The following is a 20,696-nucleotide window of genomic DNA, read 5'->3' on the forward strand; positions in this document are numbered from 1 at the left end:
CCTTTTAAAAAATTTAAAAGAATGGTCTTTCTAGATTAAATTGAAAATGGACACCACAGAGGAGTGGGAAAGGAGAGAGTAATAGAGAGAGGGAAGGAGGGGAGAAGAGAGGAAAGGAGAGAGAGGGATAGAAGAGAGGGAAAAGGAGAGGAAGAAAAGGGAGGGAAAAGAAGAGTAGGAGAGAGGGTTAGAAAGGGAGGAAGAAGAAAGGAGTCGGGGAAGGGGAGGGGAAGGGAAGTAGAAGGGGAGGAGAGGAGAAACAAAGGAAGTAGAAAGGGACAGAAGAAGGAAAAGGAGGGAAGAAGAAGAGGAAAGGTTGTGGTAAAGCAAAGAAGAGGAAACGGTAAAAGAGCAGCCCCGAACAAATAAAAATGAAAGTTAAAGGATAAGATGAATGATCAATGATTAATGATGGATAAGAGACTGTACACTTAAATAGGTCTATGAGAAATAAAAATAAAAAATTTAAAAGTGCTGCAGCTGGGAAAAGTCGCTTCTGGTTCCTCAACTTGCCACTGCAAGTGAGCCCAAAATTTCCATGGGGAAACAAGACCGTTGTTAAGCAAGTTTGTCCCATTTTACGACCTTCCCTCCCACAATTGTACAGTGAATCACTGCCGTTGTTTAAGTTAGTAATCCAGCTGTTAAGTGAATCTAGCTTCCCCTTTGAATTCGCTTGTCAGGAGGTCGCAAAGGGGGATCAGGTGATACCCAGGACATGTCAATCATCATAAATACCAGACAGCGGTCAAGCATCTGAATTTCGATCACGTGACCATGGGGGTGCTTCAACGGTCATAGGTGTGAAAAATGGCCATAAGCCATTTTTTTTCCAGTTCTGCTGGAAACAAATGGTCATAATTCAAGGACTGTATTGAAAGATGGCAGTTGGGGGGAAATATGTCAGATTCTTAAAAACTTTGTCTCCCTGGCACCATCTTGTTACTAATGATAATCCCTTCTCTTCCCTTTTTCTTGCCCCTCAGTCTGTATCGTGGGCCCCAATGGAGTGGGGAAAAGTACACTACTATTGCTGTTAACCGGGAAGCTTACACCGGTAAGTACCATCTGTTCAAACTTTGGCTTTTCTTGGTGTGGATTGTCGTCCTGAGATTTCCTTTTCTCTGTTTTGGGCCCTTTTTGATTGAGCGCTAGATGAGTGCAATGGAATAGAATAGAATTTTTTATTGGCCAAGTGCGATTGGACACACAAGGAATTTGTCTTGGTGCATATGCTCTCAGTGTACATAAAAGAAAAGATACCTTCGCCAAGGTACAACACTTACAACACTTAATGATAGTCATGGGGTACAAATTTAACACAATGATACAACACTTAATGATAGTCATGGGCTACAAATAAGCAATCCGGAAACGATCAAATCAATATCAATCATAAGGATACAAGCAACAAAGTTACAGTCATAAGTGGGAGGAGATGGGTGATGGATATGATGAGAAGATTAATAGTAGTGCAGATTTATTAAATAGTTTGATAGTGTTGAGGGAATTATTTGTTTAGCAGAGTGATAGCGTTTGGGGAAAAATTGTTCTTGTGTCTAGTTATTCTGGTGTGTAGTGCTCTATAGCATTGTTTTGAGGGTAGGAATTGAAACAGTTTATATCCAGGATGTGAGGGATCTGTATATCCAATGCAAGTGATTATTGGGGGAAGATTTTAGGATAAGTCCATGAAAAATGACTTCTCTTTTAATCTGATGGGATAGAATTGAATTCTTTATTGGTCAAGTGTGATTGGACAAACAAGGAATTTGTCTTTGGTATATATGCTGTCAGTGTACATAAGGAGAGTAAAATACATTCATCAAGAATAAAAAGATACAACACTTAGGGATAGGCAAGGTTACTAATAATCTATCAAATTGTACTAGGAAACAAATAAAAACAATATAATTGAAAGATACAAGCAACATGGCTACAGTCATAAGTGGGAAGAGATAGATATTTATTTATTTATTTATTTATTATTTATTTATTAATTAATTAAATTTTTATACCGCCCTTCTCCCGAAGGACTCAGGGCGGTGTACAGCCAAAATAAAAACAAAGATGTATATAATTTAAAACAACAATTAAAAAGAGCAAATTTTAAAGGCTGATTATTAAAATTTAAATTAAGAAGTTAAAAATATTAAAAAACCCAATTAAAATACATCACCAATTATGCCAGTCCCGCTTTATTTTATTTTTTTATTTTATTTTTATTACTTTTTTTGCAACAAACAAACAAAAAGAAAATACATTATTACACCCTTGTGCTATACATAAAAGGAAGATTTGGGTCTTCGGATATATCCTCATGATTGCCAAAATCCACGTTCTCGAGGTACAGGTACTGAAGCGTCCAATGTTCCAAGCGCAAAGTCCACAAATGGTTTCCAAGTCTTCCAAAAAAATATCTTCTTTATACACACCACTTCTAATTTTAATATCACATGTCATTTTATCATTTAAAGCTAATTTCCACATTTCAGAATTCCACTCTTCTATTCTAAAAATCACATCTAGTTTCCAATATCTAGCTATTATAATTCTACCTATTATAATCATAATTCTAATCAATTCTTTTTCATATTTTGTTAATTCTATTTCCTTAATTACCAACAATAATATAGTTTCCACTCTCAATGTTATTACTTTCCCCATCATTTCAAATATCATTTTCTCCAATTGTTGCCAAAACTTTTAACCTTATCACAATTATACCACATATGTTCATAAGTCCCCAATTCCATCTCACATCTCCAACATTTTTACTAATTTTTTATCCATTTGTGACAATCTTACTGGAGTCAAATACCATTTCCAAACAACTTTATAATTGTGCTCTTTAATCCTTATAGATAAAGTTCTCATAATTCTACTCTTCCAATTCACATTCCAATCTGACTCTGGTATTTCAATATTAAGATCTTTTTCCCAATTTGTCCTCATCACTCTTTGTAATTTTTCATCAGAATTTATAATCTTATAAACCCTACTAACGAGTCCCTTTAGCCCAATTTCATCTTTCATAATCCGAGATACTAAATATTCAAATTCAGTTTCACATCTATTTATCGAATAATTTTCCTTAGTTTTTTGTCCATTTTTCTATCTGTATTTTTTCAAACCAACTTAACCCTAATTTTTCAATAATTTCTTTATTCCTCCTTTCATTTCCATAACTTTTATCCAATCTCTAATAATTTCTATATTTTCCTCTTTAATCACTTCATTCGTTTTATATTATTTTTAATTGGCCAAATTCCAATTGTCTCCCCAAAAGATTATATCCGAATTAAAATTTTAACAAATTTATTCCACATTTTACTTAATCCTTTAACCAATAACTTCTACTTACACATTTTAAATTTGCTTTATCTAAAAATTGTTCTTGTGTCTAGTTATTCTGGTGTGCAGTGCTCTATAGCATTGTTTTGAGGGTAGGAATTGAAACAGTTTATATCCAGGATGTGAGGGATCTGTATATCCAATGCAAGTGATTATTGGGGAAGATTTTAGGATAAGTCCATGAAAATGACTTCTTTTAATCTGATGGGATAGAATTGAATTCTTTATTGGTCAAGTGTGATTGGACACACAAGGAATTTGTCTTTGGTATATATGCTGTCAGTGTACATAAGGAGAGTAAAATACATTATTACACCCTTGTGCTATACATAAAAGGAAGATTTGGGTCTTGGATATATCCTCATGATTGCCAAAATCCACGTTCTCGAGGTACAGGTACTGAAGCGTCCAATGTTCCAAGCGCAAAGTCCACAAATGGTTTCAAGTCTTCCAGAAAATATCTTCTTTATACACACCACTTCTAATTTTAATATCACATGTCATTTTATCATTTAAAGCTAATTTCCACATTTCAGAATTCCACTCTTCTATTCTAAAATCACATCTAGTTTCCAATATCTAGCTATTATAATTCTACCTATTATAATCATAATTCTAATCAATTCTTTTCATATTTTGTTAATTCTATTTCCTTAATTACCAACAATAATATAGTTTCCACTCTCAATGTTATTACTTTCCCCATCATTTCAAATATCATTTTCTCCAATTGTTGCCAAAACTTTTAACCTTATCACAATTATACCACATATGTTCATAAGTCCCCAATTCCATCTCACATCTCCAACATTTTTACTAATTTTTTATCCATTTGTGACAATCTTACTGGAGTCAAATACCATTTCCAAACAACTTTATAATTGTGCTCTTTAATCCTTATAGATAAAGTTCTCATAATTCTAATCAATTCTTTTCATATTTTGTTAATTCTATTTCCTTAATTACCAACAATAATATAGTTTCCACTCTCAATGTTATTACTTTCCCCATCATTTCAAATATCATTTTCTCCAATTGTTGCCAAAACTTTTAACCTTATCACAATTATACCACATATGTTCATAAGTCCCCAATTCCATCTCACATCTCCAACATTTTTACTAATTTTTTATCCATTTGTGACAATCTTACTGGAGTCAAATACCATTTCCAAACAACTTTATAATTGTGCTCTTTAATCCTTATAGATAAAGTTCTCATAATTCTAATCAATTCTTTTCATATTTTGTTAATTCTATTTCCTTAATTACCAACAATAATATAGTTTCCACTCTCAATGTTATTACTTTCCCCATCATTTCAAATATCATTTTCTCCAATTGTTGCCAAAACTTTTAACCTTATCACAATTATACCACATATGTTCATAAGTCCCCAATTCCATCTCACATCTCCAACATTTTTTACTAATTTTTTTATCCATTTGTGACAATCTTACTGGAGTCAAATACCATTTCCAAACAACTTTATAATTGTGCTCTTTAATCCTTATAGATAAAGTTCTCATAATTCTACTCTTCCAATTCACATTCCAATCTGATTCTGGTATTTCAATATTAAGATCTTTTTCCCAATTTGTCCTCATCACTCTTTGTAATTTTTCATCAGAATTTATAATCTTATAAACCCTACTAACGAGTCCCTTTAGCCCAATTTCATCTTTCATAATCCGAGATACTAAATATTCAAATTCAGTTTCACATCTATTTATCGAATAATTTTCCCTTAGTTTTTTTGTCCATTTTTCTATCTGTATTTTTTCAAACCAACTTAACCCTAATTTTTCTATAATCTCTTTTTTTCTCCTTTCATTTCCATAACTTTTATCCAATCTCTAATAATTTCTATATTTTCCTCTTTAATCACTTCATTCGTTTTATATTATTTTAATTGGCCAAATTCCAATTGTCTCCCCAAAAGATTATATCCGAATTAAAATTTTAACAAATTTATTCCACATTTTACTTAATCCTTTAACCAATAACTTCTACTTACACATTTTAAATTTGCTTTATCTAAAACCACCTTGATCCAAATTTCTCTATATCCTTAACTCTAAGTCTCTCCAATAGTTATCTTCACCTTTATATATTTTTACCACTATCCGGATACCATACGCACAGTAATAATTAAATAATTTGGGGATTCCTAATCCACCTTCCTTTTGATTTTGATACCACATTTTCTTCACTAATCTAGGTCTTTTGCCACCATTACAAAATTTATCCAGTTTTTTCTGATATCCTTCAATATCTTTCTCTGTCAAATTTAGTGGTAGCATCTCGAATAAAAAGTTGAACTTGGGCAGCAACATCATCTTACACATTGCAATTCTACCAAACCAAGACAACTTTAAAATTTTATATTTATCTATCTTCTTCTCAATTTCGTTAATCACCACATCATAATTAAGTTTTTTCAATTCTTTAACCTTAAGTGAAAGCACTATACCCAAATATTTCAATGTGTTTTAATCCTTATCCCAAATTGCTCTTGCATATTCTCAGACTCATTACCATTACTATCCATCAATAATTCTGACTTTGACCAATTTACTTTCAATCCTGTCATTTCCTCAAATTCTATCAAATGCTTATATATCTTTTCAGATCTTTCTCTACATTTTTCAAAATAATTAAAGTATCATCCATACAAATTTATCTTATACCCTTATATCCTTCTAATTCTTCATCTTTTCTATCATTTTGTCAATATTTCCATAGCCAATAAAAATAATGTTGGGGACAGGGACATCCTTGTCTCGTACCAGCTTCTAATTTTATCTCTTCAGTTAATATTCCATTCACCTTCACTCTTGCACTGCTCTTTTGGTACAATTTTGAAATAACATGTATAAACTTATTACCAAAGCCTAAAGCCTCCACAATTACTTTAATTGTTTCCCATTGTACAGAATCAAAAGCTTTAAAAATATCCAATGATACTATACCAATTTTATCACCATTATATTCAGCTACATCTATAATATTTAATACTCTTCTAACAATATCACTCATGTATCTACCCTTCACAAAACCTACTTGATTATAACTTATATATCTATCTATAAATCTATTTAATCTATTACTTATAATAGCAGTAAATATCTTTGCATCCTGATTAATTAAAGAAATGGGCCGATAGGACTCAATCCTTTCTAAATCTTTATCTGGTTTAGGAATTAGGGATATCACCGTTCTATTCCATGACGGACGTACTTACCCACCATGTAATATACCATTGAATAATTTTTGCAATCTTGGTATTATTAATTCTTTAAATTCTTTATAAAACTCAACAGGTAATCCATCCTCACCTGGAGCTTTCCCTAATTTTAATTTTTGTATTATTCCATTAATCTCATCTTGTGTTATATCTTCTTCCATCAATTCCTTATATGTTTGATCAATTTTCACCACATACTTTTCTAAATAGCTTTGCAATTTTCCCCGATTAATTGGTTTCTTTGAATATAGATTCTGAAAAAAATTTCTAACCACTTCACATTTCTCTAATTTTTTATAACATCTTATACCTCTATCATCTATCAAAACTCCAATTTCTCTCTTCTCTCTTTTATCTTTCGCCATCTTTGCCAATAATTTAGAATTTCTATTACTAAATTCAAAAAAATTCCTATTTAAAAATCTCAAATTTCTTTTTACTAACTCTGTATCTTCTTCTATCATTTTATTTCTTAACATATTAAGCTCCTGAAGAATTTTTTTTCTTTAGTAAGCAAAATTGATTTTCCAATTCTTTAACCTTAAGTGAAAGCACTATACCCAAATATTTCAATGTGTTTTAATCCTTATAGATAAAGTTCTCATAATTCTAATCAATTCTTTTCATATTTTGTTAATTCTATTTCCTTAATTACCAACAATAATATAGTTTCCACTCTCAATGTTATTACTTTCCCATCATTTCAAATATCATTTTCTCCAATTGTTGCCAAAACTTTTAACCTTATCACAATTATACCACATATGTTCATAAGTCCCCAATTCCATCTCACATCTCCAACATTTTTACTGATTTTTATCTCTTTCCATTTTAATTTTTATAATTTTTATAACATCTTATACCTCTATCATCTATCAAAACTCCAATTTCTCTCTTCTCTCTTTTATCTTTCGCCATCTTTGCCAATAATTTAGAATTTCTATTACTAAATTCAAAAATTCCTATTTAAAATCTCAAATTTCTTTTACTAACTCTGTATCTTCTTCTATCATTTTATTTCTTAACATATTAAGCTCCTGAAGAATTTTTTTCTTTAGTAAGCAAAATTGATTTTCCAATTCTTTAATCTGATTTTTATCTCTTTCCATTTTAATTTTATAATTTTTATATTTCCTACTTGATAATTTAATACTCTCCTCTAAACACCGCTTTCATCGCATCCCAAACAATTTCAAATTTAACCTCCCGTTATCATTTAATCTCCAACTTTCCTCCAATTTTTAAGTATCCATTTTTATCCTTTTCATTTTATACAATTTCGTCATATCTCCAATAGCTTCTTTTTCTCAAAATTAAAATCTAAGTCCACCATAACTTCTGCATGATCAGAATCTTTAAAAATTCCCACATCTACCTTATCCACATTATTCAACAAATCTTTAGAAAGAAAAATATAATCAATTCTAGAATATGTATTATATATCTTAGAGAAAAAAGTGTATACTCTCTCAATTCCTTTAACCTCTCTCCACACATCAACCACGCTTTCAAGCATCCACATATTTAAAATCCCCATTTTATTTGCTCCTCCACAGCGGTGGGATTAGTACTGTCTATTTTATCTCTGATTAATTAAAATCCCCAGCCACAATTACTTTCCTACACTTTCATTCTCCAAAATTTTTGTTATTTTTTCAAGAAATTCTCTTTGTTTTTCATTCGGTAAATATACATTAACAAGTGTCACTTTTTCCTCATTAAGATTCCCAACAATTATTACATATCTTCCATCCTCATCCAAAATTACCTTATGTTCTTCACAGTACACCCTATCTGATATCAGTGTTGCAACTCCTCTAGCTTTTGAAGTTCCAAATGCTTTTTCATATATTTGCATACCTTTTATATACATTCTATTTGAATCATCAGATTTCTGATGGGTTTCTTGTAAAAATAAAATATCTGGTAAATCCCTTTTAATCTTAAGATCCAATCTTCTTCTTTTAATCTGATTCCTGTACCCTTCACATTCCATGACATTATTTTTATAACTCCCATTTAAAATATAAATTTTTAATCCTATCCCGCATCTTCCTTTCTGTGCCCCCACCACCCGACATTAAACTACCATATAAACAACAATAAGAAAACAGAAAAAAACAAAACAAAACAAACAATAAAGTACAAACAATCTTCTTCCCCACATCCTCATCGGTTTCGCCTATAAAGAGAATGGGGAGAGGGACGTGCCAATGCCCGGGCACTTCTTTCGGGCTGTCTATTTAAATTCATCACTCAAAAAAAGATAGCGATGACCCGCATTCAGCTTCATATTTTCCAAGACTCTTATCTGCTTCTTCTCCTACTGTATCCTCACGACTCTTCTTCTGTTCAACCAACACAGGTGATATTTCTTTCCTCTTTAACCCTTTAGAGTCTTGCCTCCAATAGCCCCTTTTTCTTCTTCTGAGATTGATGTTTCACGTATGTTCCACCCATCTGAAGCATTTGATCTTTTATCTCCATTAAATCCTCCATCTCAATCAGTCCAAGCTCCCGTAAATATAATAATGCATCTATATCTGGGGTGATTGTACGATCCTTCCTTTATAAAAAAATTTCAATTGTTGTGGTGGCCTCCAATTGTATTTAATTCCATTATCTCTCAAAACTTTTGTAATTGGTTTTAAAAAAAATCTCCATGCCCTTTCTTCTCTTGATATATCCGGGAAGACTTGAATAGTCTTCCCTTCAAACTTCAAAGCATCTCCCAACTCTCTTAACTTGGCCATAACTTCCAACTTATCACCAAGATTTGCGAACCTGACAAGCACATTCCTGTTAGAACCATTTTGCCTTCTATATCCAATTCTAAAAACACTTGCCAGGTCTGCTATTGTGAACGTAAGTTGCGTATCCAAATCATTAATCCATTTCAAAACCCGCTGTTTCAATTTATCCTCCCTTTCTTCCGAGATTCCTCTGATAACAAAATTATATTTCCTCATCTCTTCTTCCAAAAGACAAATTCTCTTATCTTGCTGCTCATTTTTATAAAATATTTTGCCAATTTGCCGATCTACTTTTGCCTCATGCACATGCAGCTGCTCCATTTCATCTTTAATCATTATCATTTCCTCTTTTTGTTTAGCAAAGTTATCATTCATATCTTGCTTTAAATTTTGCATTTCGGATGTCAGTTTAAATGTCAAATTATCTATACGCCTGATAGTCCTGCTATTTTTTCCCCAATTTTATTTAAAGCTGCAGCAATTTGCTGCTTTTCTGAAAGTTGTTGAGTCATTTTGAAAAAAAAAACAAAAACCAAAAAATTTCTCAAACTGGGATTCCAATTTTTCAAAGAGTCTTAGTGAAGATCAAAGGACAGCAGTCAAACCAATTTTACAGAGGGTCTTGATGAAGATCAAGGGACGACAATCTTTAATTGAGCGAAACGGCTTATTTGCACTCGTTAGTAGCTTATCAGTAACTTATGAGTCATATTCACTCCACAAAGAAACACAATTACCTCACAGCTTAATCAGCGCCATTTTTCTCCACATCGGCAGAGAAAAAAACAAAACAAAACAAAACAAACAATAAAATACAAACAATCTTCTTCCCCACATCCTCATCGGTTTCGCCTCTATAAAGAGAATGGGGAGAGGGACGTGCCAATGCCCGGGCACTTCTTTCGGCTGTCTATTTAAATTCATCACTCAAAAAAAGATAGCGATGACCCGCATTCAGCTTCATATTTTCCAAGACTCTTATCTGCTTCTTCTCCTACTGTATCCTCACGACTCTTCTTCTGTTCAACCAACACAGGTGATATTTCTTTCCTCTTTAACCCTTTAGAGTCTTGCCCTCCAATAGCCCCTTTTTCTTCTTCTGAGATTGATGTTTCCACGTATGTTCCACCCATCTGAAGCATTTGATCTTTTATCTCCATTAAATCCTCCATCTCAATCAGTCCAAGCTCCCGTAAATATAATAATGCATCTATATCTGGGGTGATTGTACGCATCCTTCCTTTATAAAAAAATTTCAATTGTTGTGGTGGCCTCCAATTGTATTTAATTCCATTATCTCTCAAAACTTTTGTAATTGGTTTTAAAAAAAATCTCCATGCCCTTTCTTCTCTTGATATATCCGGGAAGACTTGAATAGTCTTCCCTTCAAACTTCAAAGCATCTCCCAACTCTCTTAACTTGGCCATAACTTCCAACTTATCACCAAGATTTGCGAACCTGACAAGCACATTCCTGTTAGAACCATTTTGCCTTCTATATCCAATTCTAAAAACACTTGCCAGGTCTGCTATTGTAAACGTAAGTTGTGTATCCAAATCATTAATCCATTTCAAAACCCACTGTTTCAATTTATCCTCCCTTTCTTCCGAGATTCCTCTAATAACAAAATTATATTTCCTCATCTCTTCTTCCAAAAGACAAATTCTCTTATCTTGCTGCTCATTTTTATAAAATATTTTGCCAATTTGCCGATCTACTTTTGCCTCATGCACATGCAGCTGCTCCATTTCATCTTTAATCATTATCATTTCCTCTTTTTGTTTAGCAAAGTTATCATTCATCTCTTGCTTCAAATTTTGCACTGGATGTCAGTTTAAATGTCAAATTATCTATACGCCTGATAGTCCTGCTATTTTTCCCCAATTTTATTTAAAGCTGCAGCAATTTGCTGCGCTTTCTGAAAGTTGTTGAGTCATTTTGAAAAAACAAACCAAAAATTTCTCAAACTGGGATTCCAAAATACAAACAATCTTCTTCCCCACATCCTCATCGGTTTCGCCTCTATAAAGAGAATGGGGGAGAGGGGACGTGCCAATGCCCGGGGCACTTCTTTCGGGCTGTCTATTTAAATTCATCACTCAAAAAAAAAGATAGCGATGACCCGCATTCAGCTTCATATTTTCCAAGACTCTTATCTGCTTCTTCTCCTACTGTATCCTCACGACTCTTCTTCTGTTCAACCAACACAGGTGATATTTCTTTCCTCTTTAACCCTTTAGAGTCTTGCCCTCCAATAGCCCCTTTTTCTTCTTCTGAGATTGATGTTTCCACGTATGTTCCACCCATCTGAAGCATTTGATCTTTTATCTCCATTAAATCCTCCATCTCAATCAGTCCAAGCTCCCGTAAATATAATAATGCATCTATATCTGGGGTGATTGTACGATCCTTCCTTTATAAAAAATTTCAATTGTTGTGGTGGCCTCCAATTGTATTTAATTCCATTATCTCTCAAAACTTTTGTAATTGGTTTTAAAAAAAATCTCCATGCCCTTTCTTCTCTTGATATATCCGGGAAGACTTGAATAGTCTTCCCTTCAAACTTCAAAGCATCTCCCAACTCTCTTAACTTGGCCATAACTTCCAACTTATCACCAAGATTTGCGAACCTGACAAGCACATTCCTGTTAGAACCATTTTGCCTTCTATATCCAATTCTAAAACACTTGCCAGGTCTGCTATTGTGAACGTAAGTTGCGTATCCAAATCATTAATCCATTTCAAAACCCGCTGTTTCAATTTATCCTCCTTTCTTCCGAGATTCCTCTAATAACAAAATTATATTTCCTCATCTCTTCTTCCAAAAGACAAATTCTCTTATCTTGCTGCTCATTTTATAAAATATTTTGCCAATTTGCCGATCTACTTTTGCCTCATGCACATGCAGCTGCTCCATTTCATCTTTAATCATTATCATTTCCTCTTTTGTTTAGCAAAGTTATCATTCATCTCTTGCTTTAAATTTTGCATTTCGGATGTCAGTTTAAATGTCAAATTATCTATACGCCTGATAGTCCTGCTATTTTTCCCCAATTTTATTTAAAGCTGCAGCAATTTGCTGCGTTTCTGAAAGTTGTTAAGTCATTTTGAAAAAACAAAACCAAAAATTTCTCAAACTGGGATTCCAATTTTCAAAGAGTCTTAGTGAAGATCAAAGGACAGCAGTCAAACCAATTTTACAGAGGGTCTTGATGAAGATCAAGGGACGACAATCTTTAATTGAAGCGAAACGGCTTATTTGCACTCGTTAGTAGCTTATCAGTAACTTATGAGTCATATTCACTCCACAAAGAAACACAATTACCTCACAGCTTAATCAGCGCCATTTTTCTCCACGTCGGCAGAGAAGAAAAAAAAAAAACCAGCTTGAACTTCAAAACAAAGTCCTTTTTTTGTTTTCTGTAATATAAACAAGCTATTAATTTCCTCTCAAAAGAAAAATAATAATAAAAAAAAAATTATCCACCTAATAAAATCTTCTTCAGCCAGTCAGTCCAGCACAAAAGATCGATCTCTTCAATTAAAATTCTTCTCATTAGCAAATTCAGTCTTTGATATTCCTTAGCCTCAGCATTTAACACAGAACACGATAATTATAATAAGGAAAGCAAAAGACAGCAGTTTATTCCAAACTCATCGTGTCTGCCAGTTCGGTCATCCCACGCAGTAAAAACTCCTTAATTCAAGCAGTTTCAAATGACCTACCAGTTTTAAATTCAGTCTGCTGGGCTATTAACACTTCCACTTCATGATTTATTAACTTTCATCCATAACGGTGCATTCCAAACAGCATTAATCCTCATAAATCTTCATTATTAAGCCCTGTGAAGTGAAGGAAAGGTCCTTACCCCACCACGGTCATGGCCACGCCCCTCGCCAGTCCCGCTTTAATGAATAAATATGTTTTGAGCTCACGATGGAAGGTCCGAAGATCAGGCACTTGACGCAGGCCGGGGGGAAGTTCGTTCCAGAGCATCACTGCCCCCACAGAGAAGGCCCTACTCCTGGGGGCCGCCAGCCGACACAGTTTGGCGGACGGCACCCTGAGGAGACCCTCTCTGTGCGAGCGTACGGGTCGGTGGGAGGCAAAGGGTAACAGCAGGCGGTCTCGTAAGTACCCGGGTCCTAAGCCATGGAGCGCTTTAAAGATAGTTACCAAAATCTTGAAGTGCACCCGAAAGACCACAGGAAGCCAGTGCAAGCTACGGAGCAGCGATGTCACGTGGGAGCCACGAGCGGCTCCCTCATTACCCGCGCAGCTGCATTCTGGACTAACTGCAGCCTCCGGTGCACCTCAAGGGCAGCCCCATGTAGAGAGCATTGCAATAATCCAGCCTAGACGTAACCAGAGCGTGAGTGACCGTGCATAAGGCATCCCGATCAAGGAAGGGACGAACTGGCGAACCAGGCGAACCTGGTAAAGGCCCTCCTGGAGACGGCCGCCAGGTGTTCATCAAAGACAGCCGCCCATCCAGGAGGACGCCTGTTGCGAACCACCTCCTTTGGGGCCACTAACTGCTTCAACAGTCAGCTGCGGATGCAGCTGACTGTACCGGGATGCCGCATCCACAGCCACTCCGCCTTGGAGGGATTGAGCTTGAGTCTGTTTCTCCCCATCCAGACCCGTACAGCTTCCAGGCACCGGGACAGCACTTCGACCGCCTGCTGGGGTGGTCCGGGTGGAAAGTACAGCTGAGTATCATCAGCGTACAGATGATAACTCACCCCAAAACCACTGATGACCTCACCCAGCGGTTTACATAGATGTTGAACAGGGTAGGCGAGAGAATCGACCCTGAGGCACCCCACAACTGAGGCGCCTCGAGGACGACCTCTGCCCCCCTGCCAACACCGTCTGCGGCCCGCCAGAGAGATCGGAGGAGGACCACCAACAAACGGTGCCCCCCCCTCCCAAACCCTCCCACCCGCGCAGCAGGATACCATGGTCGATGGTATCAAAGCCACTGAGAGATCTAATAGGACCAAGGCAGAGGAGCAACCCTGTCCCTGGCCCTCCAGAGGTCATCCACCAACGCGACCAAAGCCGTCTCCGTGCTATAACCGGTCGAAGCCGGACTGGAACGGGTCCAGATAGACAGTTTCCTCCAGGTGCCGGGGAGCTGCCATGCAACCATTTCTACAACCTTCGCCACAAAGCGAAGGTTGAGACTGACGATAATTCCCAAAATAGCTGGATCCAGGGAAGGCTTCTTGAGGAGAGGTCTCACCACCGCCTCCTTCAAGGCGGCGGGGAAAACCCCTTCCATCAAAGAAGCATTTATAATCCCCTGGAGCCAGCCTCGTGTCACTTCCTGAGCAGCCAGCACTAACCAGGAAGGGCACGGGTCCAGTAAACATGTCCTCGGGAGCCACAGAATCAAACTCATCCCAGATAACCTCAACAAGACGTGTCTCTGTCGTCTCAGCTGGATCATCGCAATCTTGGTCCAAACTATCCCGAAGCTGAACGATTTTATCGTATAGATAACCGTTAAACTCCTCAGCTCGTCCTCAGGGGTCATCCCGTCCTCTTGATGGAGGAGGAACGGGTCACCAAACAGGGCGGCCGGGCGGTTATCTGCCGATGCAATGAGGGTGGAACGAGGAACGCCGCCTCCTCATTGCCACTAGGTAGGTCCTAGTAAAGGACCTCACTAGTGTCCGATCAGCCTCGAACGGCTAGACCTCCAAATACTTTCCAGGCGTTCTCCGTGTTTCATCTCTCAGCCTCGGAAAACCAGGGAGCCAATTGAGATCTACGCCGGGTCAGAGGTCAGAAAGGCACGACACGGTCCAAAGCCCCAGCCGCGCCCGCTCCCAGGCCGCAACCAGTTCTTCAGTCGTGCGGGTAAGATCCTCAGGAAGCGCCCAAGCTCCGCCAGGAACCTCTCCGGTCCATCAGGCGCCTGGGACGGAACCAACGCATTGGCTCCTCCCGCGGTGGTGAGCGGCGGTCTGAAAGTCTAGGCGAAGAAGAAAATGATCTGACCATGACACCGGTTCTTTCACTAGATCTCCTAAATCCAGATCATTTACCCACTGACCAGAGATAAAAATCAAGTCTAGCGCCTCCCCAATGTGTGTAGGGCCATCAGTTACTTGAATCAGGTCCAAGGCCGTCATGGAGGCCTGGAACTCCTGAACCACCGTCGACGACAAGCCGGCAGATGGCAGGTTGAAATCCCCCAAGACCAATAGTCTGGGGATCTCAACCACCACGCCAGCAAGCACCTCTAGCAGTTCAGGTAGGGCTGTAGTCACGTAGCAAGGAGCCAGGTACGTGATCAACAGCCCCAGCTGATTCCGGTGGCCCCACTTCACAAGGAAGATACTAGTAAGAAAGAGAATAATAATAGTAATATAGTCTCAGCAAATTATTTGACAGTGTTGTGGGAATTAGTTGTTAATTGCAATTAACTAACTAACTAACTAATTGTTAATTAATAATTGTTGATTGCAAGGGAAGAGAACCAAAGCAATATTAACTTCCTGTTTTGTTTTTGTCTTGTCATCTTTCCAGACCAGAGGAGAAATGAGGAAAAACCACAGGCTAGTAAGTGTCGGTGAGATTTAATTGGGATGTGGTGGGACGGCAGTGTATTATTGGGGGAGGGGGTGGGCTATATTGGAGTGGAAAGCAGAGGTAGCAGTCAGGGTAGGAAATCTTTGGTCATAGGAAGTGGTGCACACATGGCAGTTGTAGCTTTGGGTTGGTGTACTCTGCATGGAGAGGGGATCGTTTGCTTGCAGGATATCCAATATACCTTTTGGTCTTTCACGTATTACCGTGTTTCCCCGAAAATACGACCTACTCAGAAAGTAAGTCCTAGCTTGATTTTTACAAGTGTGCCCAATATAAGCCCTACCTTCCAAAAAATAAGCCTAATTAAGACCCCACCCACTCCAGGGTGCACAGGTGAAAATTAAACTTGGGGGGAGGGGGTTGGAGCTGCCCTACTACTTACCTTCGGACAGTTGCAGCCAGGCCTCATGCACCTCGGGCCATTTCTTCTGCAGCTGGCAAGGCTTTCCTGAAGGCCTCTGTAGCCGATAACAGTTATCAGCTGCAGAGGCCTTCAGGAAAACCTTGCTAGCCTTGCCAGATGAAGAAATTCCTGAAGGCCCCTGATAGCGAAAAAAAGGCCAGGGGCGACTTGCGCAAGTGAGGTGAGTCAGTGGCACACACACACACACACACCCTGAAAATAGGAGTTGGTGTCTTTTTTGGTGGCAAAAAAATACAAGACAGGGCCTTATTTTCAGGGAAACACGTTAGTATGTCTGCATGCAGCTGCTTCTTCCTGTGCTCAACTTGGCAGTTGAGACATCGAGTAAAACATCATCACACAATTCGGAGACTGATTTCAGGACATCATGCATTAAATTAGAATTAGGCAACCTGGTTATTTTCCGCCTGATGGTTTAGATTCCATTTCACGTCATCCCAGCCGACATGAGCCAGTGACAAGGGCTGTGTTGTGTCTTGTCCGCTCTCACCGCAGCCGGGGTCTGCTTATCTGCTCCCGAACACGGAGGAATGTATGCCTCCCGGCCCCAGTCCTGGCTCCATGCCCAGACAAGCTGCAGAGGAGGGGGCACCTCCCGGTCCCAGCCCTGGCTCCATGCCCAAGCAGGCTGCAGAGGAGGGAGCATCCCCCGGCCCCAGCCCTGGCTCCATGCCCAGGCAAACGGAGCAGCTAGACCCCTCCCCCTCCTCCACAGCATGTGAGCCTGAAGAGGGTTTACTTCCAACAGCTGATTGGAGTGACCCTCGCATCAGAAGATTGGATAGGCGGAGGCAACAGAAGGAAGGGAGGGGCAGGCCTTAATGAGTGCTGAGTCATGGAGCCACACCCCATAGCCTATATAAAGGATCTGCTTTCTGGCAGTCTCTGAGTCAGGCAAAGTCGAACTTATCTTGCTGAAGTCACTTCTGGTCTCCTGCCTGCTCTGAGGACTTTGCTAGGACTTTGGGCAGAGCTGCAGAGGCAAGCCTGATTCGGATTTCCCTGACCCGGCCGTCAGCGGAGGAGTGGGACACGACAGGCTGGGGGAAGTTCAAGTCCAGGAAATTAGGAAGGCTTCTGACAGCCTTAACCTTGGCCAAAATGAATTGGTTGAAAGAGAGATGGAGAAGATTTCAGAAGCAGAATCACAGAAGGCACCCTGCAATGCCAGCTGTGGCAGGAGTGAATGATGTGAGTTAAGCTTCAGTAGCCGTTTGAGTGAGGTTTCACCCAATTTTCCTTTTTTTCCCCCTCCGGGTAGAAAGTTGGCTTCTTCAACCAACAATACGCTGATCAGCTGAACATGCAGGAAACAGCCACTGAATATCTTCAGCGCAATTTCAACCTGCCTTACCAAGATGCCCGTAAATGTTTGGGGCGGTTCGGTCTTGAGAGTCATGCCCACACCATCCAGATTTGCAAGCTGTCTGGTATGGGACACATTTTTTGGGAGAAGGGAAGGGTGGATGGTGGGTCAAGAGCTTCACAAGGAAGAACGGGGGCTGGTAGCATAGCTTTCTCCACCTTGGCATGTTCCAAATGTGTTGGATAATAAACGTTGTAGCTAAGCACACCTGGAGGGCACTAGGGGTTGGAGTTTTAGTGATTAAACAGTCCATCTGTGTCTTGAGCAAGACATCAGATGCAGGCTGTAGAAAGATAGGCCAACGCTAACAGCCTTCAAAGGGGACTTGGTGTGTTCTTAAGAAGCTCAGAAGATGCCCTGTTTATCCTTCCAGATGTCCTTTCAAATTCTGATAGGTGAGATGCTGTCTGCATAGAGCCGAGGTAGTGCAGTGGTTGGAGGGCAGCACTGCAGGCTACTTCTGCTGACTGCTAGCTGCAGTTCGGCAGTTCAAATCTCACCAGGCTCAAGGTTGACAGCCTTCCATCCTTCTGAGGCCCGTAAAATGAGGACCCAGATTGTTGGGGGCAATATGCTGACTCTAAACCGCTTAGAGAGGGCTGTAAAAGCACTATGAAGCGGTATATAAGTCTAAGTGCTATTGCTATTGCATCAATTTTGGGGAAGCAAGCATGTTTTTGCTAATCTTCTAATTCCTCCTTTCTCTCCTTTGTTTTTTGTTTTTTTTCCTCCATTATCAGGGGGACAAAAAGCTCGCGTAGTATTTGCCGAATTAGCTTGTAGAGAGCCAGACGTCCTTATTCTGGTGAGTTTATCCACAATCATCTGTATTGAAGTCTGTGGTATTTCCCCCCATCAAACCCAAATCCTCGCCTTCTGCACCAGCATATCAGCACCATTGTGGAAGCTGGAGAGAAGCCAAGAGTCCTCAAATGTCTCTTCCTTCCCTTTCCCCCCAGGATGAACCTACGAATAACCTGGATATTGAATCAATCGACGCCTTGGGAGATGCTATCAACGACTATAAAGGAGGTGAGCAAATTTGTTGGCTCTGAATTCCAGTGGTGGTAATATGTGATAAATACACCTCTGCTCAACACTATGCTGTCCTTACAAATTCAGGGGTGAAATGCTCCCGGTTCGCACCGGCTCGCCCGATTAGGTAGCGATAGCAGCTGCTGGTTCGGAGGACCGGTAGCAAAAATCCCTGGCCCCTGAGCCGCACCATCAGCAGAGGGTTTTTTTTACTTTTAAAAGTTTTTCTTCAGCCGAAACATGCCTTTAAAAGTAAAAAAAAAACCTCTGATGATCGCGGGGCTGAGCAGAGATCATCAAAACCCCTTAAAAGTTTTTTTTTAAAAAAAAACCCTCTTCAGCCAAAGGGGAAAAAAACAAGAAAAAAACCGAGGTTTTAAAAGCCTCCTCTGGAAATCCCAGAGGAGTTTCCTGATCCTCACAGGCTTTTAAACTCACTTTTTAACAGCCCCCACTTACAAGAGCCCCCACCCATGCCCAGCCAATTCCCCCTCCTCACTTACCTATAATTACTGCCTTTTCGGGCTGGCAATGCCATGCTTTCTTCAGCTACTGAAGGAAAAAAAAAAAGCTTGCTTTCACTTCCTGCTTTGCTGGCTGAGGAACTCTGGGATTTGAAGTCCACAATAAAATAAAATAAAATAAAATAATAAAATAAAATATTTGTGCAGCTTTCTGAGATTTGGTGTGTTTGTAATGTTTCACTCTAATTACACAAACACACAAAATCTCAGAAAGCTGTATGTGGCATTTTGTGTGTGTGTGTGTGTTTGAGTTGTATGTGTGTAAAGTGTGAAAGTTGGTTTTTGAGCTTTTTGTGGCTGTGTGAAGTGTGAAGTGCAGCTGCTTTTACATTGTGTGTGAGTCAGTTGTGTTGTGTTGTGTGTGTGTAAAGTGTGAAAGTTGGTTTTTGATACCTCTTGTTTTTATACTTTATTATTTTTATTATTTATTGTTATTGGCCACGCCCACCCAGTCATCTGACCACCAAGCCACGCCCACCAATTAAGCCACGCCCACAGAACCAGTAGGGAAAATTTTTAGATTTCATCTCTTGACCTGGATGACTTCCAGTGGTGGTAATATGTGATAAATACACCTCTGTTCAACACTATGCTGTCCTTACAAATTTGATAGGTGGTACCGGAAAGTAGAAGGAAGGGACCAGGCATTCCTAAAGTGACATTGGGTTTGTCCTATCCCCATGGTGGCAAACCTATGACATGCGTGCCACAGCTGGCACACACAGCCCTCTCTGCGGGCACCCAGCTTAGTTTCACCACGTGTGCATGCCTCCCGCTGGCCAGCCGATTTTCGGGATGCACGGGGGGTGGGGCGCAAGCGGGATACGCATGCGCAGGGGGGCCATGCACATGCGCGGGGGTGGAGGTCATGCATAGAGGCGTAGCATGGGATTGCTCCCCCATGGCCCATTTTTAGGCCCAGGAGGCTGCAGGGAGGCCTGCTAGGCCAAAAATGGGAGGGGCGGAAGGATCAAGTATGCATGAGCTGGGGGAATGAGGTAGTTGGGCACACACGCTTTCAACACACAATGAGAAAAAAGGTTAGCTATCACTGTCCTATCCTGTCCCATATCTTGCCTTTGTTATTGTAAATCAACTTTGCTCTATCCTATCATTTGACAGGATGGGAAAGGCTGAAAATGAAGTGCAACATCTTAGTACCTAAGAGTGATACGTTTCTGGTCAAGTCACTATGAATGCCAGAACTAATACGTTTGTAGGTCAGGGTTGATTAACTCAATAATTATGTTGTACCTTGATGAACGTATCTTTTCTTTTATGTACACTGAGAGCATATGCACCAAGACAAATTCCTTGTGTGTCCAATCACACTTGGCCAATAAAATTCTATTCTATTCTATTCTATATAATTTGTACATAAACACAATTG

General features: G+C 39.1%; 1 protein-coding gene across 2 annotated transcripts in view; it reads left to right on the forward strand.

Annotated features, from left to right (window-relative positions):
* ABCF1 (ATP binding cassette subfamily F member 1) overlaps window positions 1–20,696 on the forward strand; it is a 66,971-nt gene that overhangs the window by 45,138 nt on the left and 1,137 nt on the right. For both annotated transcript variants that reach the window (XM_058168238.1, XM_058168239.1), the window contains exons 23-27: window positions 987–1,057; window positions 15,895–15,927; window positions 17,643–17,811; window positions 18,488–18,552; window positions 18,707–18,779. In XM_058168238.1, the coding sequence (XP_058024221.1) occupies window positions 987–1,057; window positions 15,895–15,927; window positions 17,643–17,811; window positions 18,488–18,552; window positions 18,707–18,779 (411 nt within the window). The remainder of the gene's footprint in view (window positions 1–986; window positions 1,058–15,894; window positions 15,928–17,642; window positions 17,812–18,487; window positions 18,553–18,706; window positions 18,780–20,696) is intronic.

The sequence above is a fragment of the Ahaetulla prasina genome, chromosome 2 (assembly GCF_028640845.1).
Source record: "Ahaetulla prasina isolate Xishuangbanna chromosome 2, ASM2864084v1, whole genome shotgun sequence".
Classification (NCBI taxonomy): domain Eukaryota; kingdom Metazoa; phylum Chordata; class Lepidosauria; order Squamata; family Colubridae; genus Ahaetulla; species Ahaetulla prasina.